General features: G+C 51.5%; 1 protein-coding gene across 1 annotated transcript in view; it reads right to left on the reverse strand.

The window, feature by feature from the left end:
* CD6 (CD6 molecule) overlaps positions 1 to 5686 on the reverse strand; it is a 47591-nt gene extending 41905 nt beyond the window's left edge. Inside the window, exon 1 of the mRNA XM_056801646.1 lies at positions 5467 to 5686. Coding sequence (XP_056657624.1) covers positions 5467 to 5533 — 67 coding nt within the window. The 5' untranslated portion in view covers positions 5534 to 5686. The remainder of the gene's footprint in view (positions 1 to 5466) is intronic.
* Positions 5687 to 6000: the final 314 nt, after the last annotated feature.

Here is a 6000-nt window from a genome sequence, read left to right on the forward strand (position 1 = left end):
TCTACCATTTTCTTTTTATTAAGAGCTTCAAAGAAATTCTTAAACACTTGGGACAAGTCTTTTACCTCAAAATTAAAGTCTTGCTGATTGAAAAAAAGAGCATTTCTTTAAAAAGAAACGTTCCCTCCCGGGGGATCTTACCCCACACTTAGATGGCAAACCTGACCAAATTTCCCCTGGTGCCTGGGCATCATCCTAGGCCTTTCCCCCTAATTCCCACTAGCCTGTGGGCCAAGACATCCACTCAAATCAAGAGGTAGCCAACTGGTCTCCCCTCCACACCCCATCGGCGATCTCCGGAGAGGGCTCCATGGCCAAATGGGTTCACTGCCTACTCATACCCAGAAGTTCCCATCTGCCCTTAGTTCTTTGTGGATGGTACTCATGCCCAGCATCTGAAGCATCTTTGGGCCTCGTTTCCTCATCTTGAAATGAGAGAGCCGCCTTCAAAAGGACTGTGGACTTAGAACTGGAAGGGATCGTAGAGAATACCCATTCCCCCAGACCAAAGTGAAAATCCATTTCTAGGTAATAATATCATTCTGGCTTTTCCCAGCTTTTCCTCAGTATAGTCCTCATAGCTTCCTCTCCCCAAAGGCCTCGTTCTTTCTACAAAATGATCTCAGTGCGGGTCCAAGGCCCTCCATTTTCAAACAGAAAAAGAGAAGGCAGTAGGAGCCTCCAAAATGGAGGATGGAAAGCATGGTTACCCAAAAAAAAAGTTTCTCCTCCTCCTTTTTCTCCTTCACCATCAACTCTCTCCTTCTTCATCACCCCTATGATTTTCTACCCTTCAGTCCTCAGCCCTGGACCCAACTCCGGGGATTTTCATTGGGGTTCTCGAGTTCAAGTCCCTCTCTGGCTGTGGAGCCAGTTGTAGTAGCCATAGCTGATGGAAAGTTCCTAGGAACCAGCCTTGGAATAAGAGGTTGAGACATGGTGGAGGGGCCCAATGGTCAGCCATTCCCAGTTAGTTCCCAGGAGACACAAGCCACGTGTAATAGCTATTTGCTCTTAAAAGGATGGCTCTCTTACGAAGAGAGAGCACACACAAAAGAAGATCCACACGAATGAACGTCCCCAATAGCCAGCAATCACATATAGGTTGACTGCTGTGGCAGAAAGACTCTGGACTTCCTTTTGCTGCCATTTAACTCGCTGGGTTGATTTGGAGTGAGTCACTCTTCTCTGAGGCTACCATTTCCCAGAGCAAAACGAAGGTGTCGGAAGAGACATTTTAAGGTCCTTCCCAGCTCCGATCTTCTCTAATCTAGCTTCTCCCAGCTCTAGCCTTCTCTGCTCTAAGGTGCCCCCCTGGTCTAACACACCCTGTTCCAAGAGCTCCCCTTGTCCCAGCATTGGATACTCCATGTTCTGAGGTCCCTTCCAGCTCTAACGTTCTCTTTTTTGTCCAAGGGACCGATCAAGCACGCTGCCCACCCGCCAACAGAAAGGGAGATGGACTCGAGATAGAGTTTCTGGGCACAACAAACTAGGAATATTTGTTACAGAGGTTCGGCTTTTCTTTCCTCTGTTTTTGTTCTCAATGCAGAGAAGAGGGAGGAGAGAAGGAAAATGAGTGTATGTTCATCATTGAAAAAATCGGATCAAATCAACATTCTCTACTCGAGATACTGAGGATGGTTCCAGCTCGGACATTCTCTATTCTAGGACCCAGCCTAGACGTCACTTCCAACTGTCTCCAGGACCGAAGGCTTGGGGGAGGGAAAGCAATAGGTCTCCCAAGTTGGGCCCAGAGAAGACCATTTGGAACTCTACTCACATCCTGCTCTAGAGAAGCAGAGATGGGTCTCTGAGCCGACTCTACCCCCTCTTGCCGGGTAAACAGATCCTTGGGGTTCATTAGGGCCCGTGAACCCTTGCTAGAACATATAATTCTGGACTTTACCCATTTGCCCTAGAAATCAGATGTTGTCTTCATAAAAGGCCCAAAGTCCCGCTGAGTGGGGCCAAGGCGATGTTAATTGGCTCGATGGGTTATTTCTTGATTCTTGACTTTGTGTCGTGTGAGGGGATAAATGCTCGTACCCCTTCAACGATTCAATCTAGACTAAACCAGAGGTTCTCCTGGGGTTCTCAGGCAGGCCCATTAATGAGGCTGACAAAACTATTAGGGCTCCCTCCCTAGTCACTTCAGATCCCCACCAGATGTTGGGAGCTCCCCTCGGACCAGCACCCTTCTGGGCTCATTCGAGCAGGAGACTTGGGAAGCTGGGGGAAATCTCCCTTGGGGCAGGTGGCAAAGAATGGAAATACAAAGACATTTCAGTACAGAGGGGATGAGGCACCAGGAGAAGGTGAAGGACTGAAAGGCTTCCTGGAGGAAGTGGCATTTGTACAGAAGCTTGGATGGAGTGAGAGATCCCAAGAGAAATAAGAGAATAGGGAAAGCACTCTTGGCCTGGAGAACAGACTTCAAAGGCATTGAGGTGGGAGATGGAATAGCGAGGATAGAGAAACTGCCAGCAGAATAGAAGCTCCAAGGCTGGCGCCTCAGCAGACCCTAATCGATGCTCGTCAGATTGAATCCATTTGGCTTGGCCTCCTGAACCCCCAAACCCAGCGAGGTTGCTAATTGGCCTGGATGGTGTTTTCTCACCCAAGTTCCTTCTTAATAATATGCCACATAATGACTGGTGACTGTTTTCTTTTTAGTTTTGTTCTCGATAGCCCTGCCTCCGCTTGAGGGGCTTCAGGCCTGCTCCCCCAGAGAAGCCTGGACCCCAGATTTCTCCCTAGTGGGTGCCTCTCGATCCCTGGCTCCTTTGGAGAACTTTTAGCCCCCGTCTTGTTTCACAGGTGTGCACCGACACACACGGAGCTCCTGACACAGGACACCCCTTTTCTTCTCCCTCTGAACCTTCCATCTCTACTCTCACCCTAAGTGAAGACACATGCAGGCAAAAACAAACCCCGGCCTGCAAACTGGAGTCCACCATGTCCTCAAGTGGCAAAATCCTGCTCTGAATGCTGGTCCCTGCTGAGAAACCTCTTCCCCTCCGTCCGCTTCCTTCGAGGGTCACTAAATCCATGAGTGGGGTCGGGCTAGCGCTTAAAGCAGGGGTCCAGAGGGAACGTTTCAGAGTAGTTCTGAGGCACTTGTGTTATATCGGGGGAGAGCAGCGAGCAAGAGGCAGGAGGCAGCATCAGCAGTGACTGGAGAGTCTCCAGAACGTACCAAGTAGAGATCTGAGAAAGCGTGCCTCGTACTGCACTGCTGGGTACTCAGGGGGATAAGCCCCTTCGCATCCAGAGAAGTCTAGAGAACTAGAAGAGGCCTTAGAGGGCATCGGGTCTGGCTGCATTTTACAGAGGTAGAAACTGAGGCACGGAGAAATGGACAAACTTGCCTAAGCGCCTGTACCAAAAGAGGCAGAGACAGCCCCTCCTGGTTCTCTTAGGCCAGGATGCTTCTCCATCGTGGCGGTCCTGTCTCCCTGAGGCCCCTCTCATCTCCTCCAGCGAGAAGCGAAAGCTGGATCTCACGGCCAGAGAATTTAGTATCCTATCCTTGCGATCTAGGCCCTGGGCGGCTCGGGCTCTCCCTGGCCTCATTTACAGCCGTGGGAAATGATGGATGGAGAGGGAACCAGCCTGTCCGTCATCAACCGCGGCCCGCCATAGTCCAAGGGCAGCCAGATGGAGAGTTTACCTCTTGTCCTGACTCGCTTTCTCAACCGGCAGACACTAAAAGTACGCCTGCTATTCGGTGGGGGCTCATGAAACAAGGTGGACCCTTCAAAGGGTCCGTGAGCCTAGAGATGACCACTAGCTCGTGCTTATTAAGCACCTGCTATGGGCCAGGCCCTCTGCTCAGTGCTGGGGAGGCAAAAGACAAAAGCGAAACCTTCCCTGTTCTCAAGGATCTTCTGTTCTAACGGAGGAAACAACAAGTCCGTATAGAAATCCATAGAGAATAAATCTAAAGAGAACAAATATTACCAAAAAGAATTCTCAGCTAAGACCCAAAGAACTCAGCAAACCTTGGAGGGGGTTAACGGTTGTTGTTAATGCTGTTTTAGTGCTGAGCCCACCCTAGACAGGCCGGAGGACCGATGCCTGCGGCTCCCTTTTCTTTCTTCCCCCACATTCCCCTCTCACTTGCCTCCTTTTAGATTTTCCCCAGGAGGGGTTTGGAATCTCACCTCCTGGAGAGCTTGGCCCAGTGGAGAGGGGCCAGGGCTGGAAGCATCTGAGGGATGATGGGATGAGGAAGCTGCTCCGTCTCCCTGCTTCAGCTCAGGATGGGTCTATTGTCCGAAATGCTTATTTATTAGATAACTGATCGGGCTCCCGAGAGGGGCCAAAGCAGGGGATGGTGACCCTCCTGGCGTAAGCAAATAAGTATCTTTTCCATATCTTAAGAAGTGATTATTGTGGGGCAGTCGGTGGCCAGGCCTAGAGACGGGAGGTCTTGGGTCAAATCTGGTCTCAGATATTTCCTGGCTGGGTGATCCTGGACCAGTCACTTAACCCTGACTGCCCATCCCTTACTGCTCTTCTCCCTTGGAACCAATACTTAGTATTGATTCTGAGAAAAAAAAAATATTTTCATTTCCTTCTAGCTCCCAAGATGGCTGGGTCACTTTGGATCGGAGCTAGTCCTATGGGGGCAGAGCAAGGTAAAGTCACTTTGGGGGTCTCCTCCTCCCCCCGAGAATGTCCACCTTGGGCCTCCGACTTCTCCTGGGGGATCCGTAGCCTTGCTCAGAGCAGGCCCCTGGAAGCGGGCCCTAATCAAGCTCTGGAGGATTGGCAGAGATGACGGAGCATCTGCCAGCCCATGGCCGATCTTGAGCATCCCCATCAGCTCAGCTCACACTAGAACTTTGCTACATTCCCATCACCCAGCCTTCCTGCTCCCTGGAGTAAAAGGCCACCTCCCAGGAGAGGATGAAGACACAAATAGGCTAAACCGGGAAGCTCACCACCTGGGAGTCCTTGTTTGTAGACGCCTCTGTCCCAACCAGAAGAGCCAGAAGTCAGAAGAGACATTAACTGGAGCCTACGTGCCCCTGGACGAGGAACCCTGGACCCTTACACCAATATTCCCCCATCGATGGAACATGGTCCAGAAAAGGATCTGGCCTCGGATCCATCCCTCCTCCTTCCCTGCAATGGGAAGTGCTGACTTCCTCTACCCCTGCTCCCCAGCCTCCTGGGGGTCTCTTGCCCTGGAAGAAGGAGCCAGGGAGGCAGCCTTGAAGCCTCCCTATTCCCTACGTTCCTCACAGCCAGCCCCAGAGAATCCTGGCTGCTGCTGCTGCTGCGACTCTCGAGGGTGGCTTCTGTCCTAGGGCACCAGGAGCACCAGGGATCAGACAAGCCAGCCCCTTCGGTCATGGCCTCCAGGGAGAGCGAGATTCATGAGCAAGGGCCTGGACAGCTCTGGGGATGGAGAAGTGACAGGCTCCAAGGGAGGGAAAACCCCAGAGAATTGGGTACCTGAGAAAGCAGCCATCAGGCAACCAAGGACGATGAGGAGCAGCATCTCTGGTCCCAGCCTAGTCATCCACGCCGGCCAAAAGATGAACCATTCTGAAGAGGAACAAGGTTTTTCCTTCCTCTTCCTCGTTTTCTCTTTTCCTCCTCCTTCACTCTCCCTTTCTCTTCCTCTTTTTCTACCCTTCTCTCACCGGCTCTGCCTCAGTCTCTTTCTCATGCCTCTCGCTCTCTTGACTGTGGTTTTAGTCTCCAGGAAGCTGGGTTGGTGACATACGGGAACCCCCAAGCCAGCACTGCGCAGCTGCCCCAGAGCCCTCAGTGAGACAAGCTGCCCCAAGAGGCAGAAGGAGGCAAGGAAGGGTGGCGGGGGAGAGACCCCAAGGAGAAGGAAATATCAGAGAAGAAAATGACAGAAAGAAATTGGGTTCAGATCCTCCCTCTGCTCCGTACTTGTCCAGTCTACAAGCATTTGTTAAATGCTTATGATGTTCCTGGTACAGTCTAAGCACCAAGTGTGGGAAATGTGACCTTATA

Source organism: Monodelphis domestica, chromosome 6, assembly GCF_027887165.1.
Source record: "Monodelphis domestica isolate mMonDom1 chromosome 6, mMonDom1.pri, whole genome shotgun sequence".
In the NCBI taxonomy this organism is placed as follows: Eukaryota; Metazoa; Chordata; class Mammalia; order Didelphimorphia; family Didelphidae; genus Monodelphis; species Monodelphis domestica.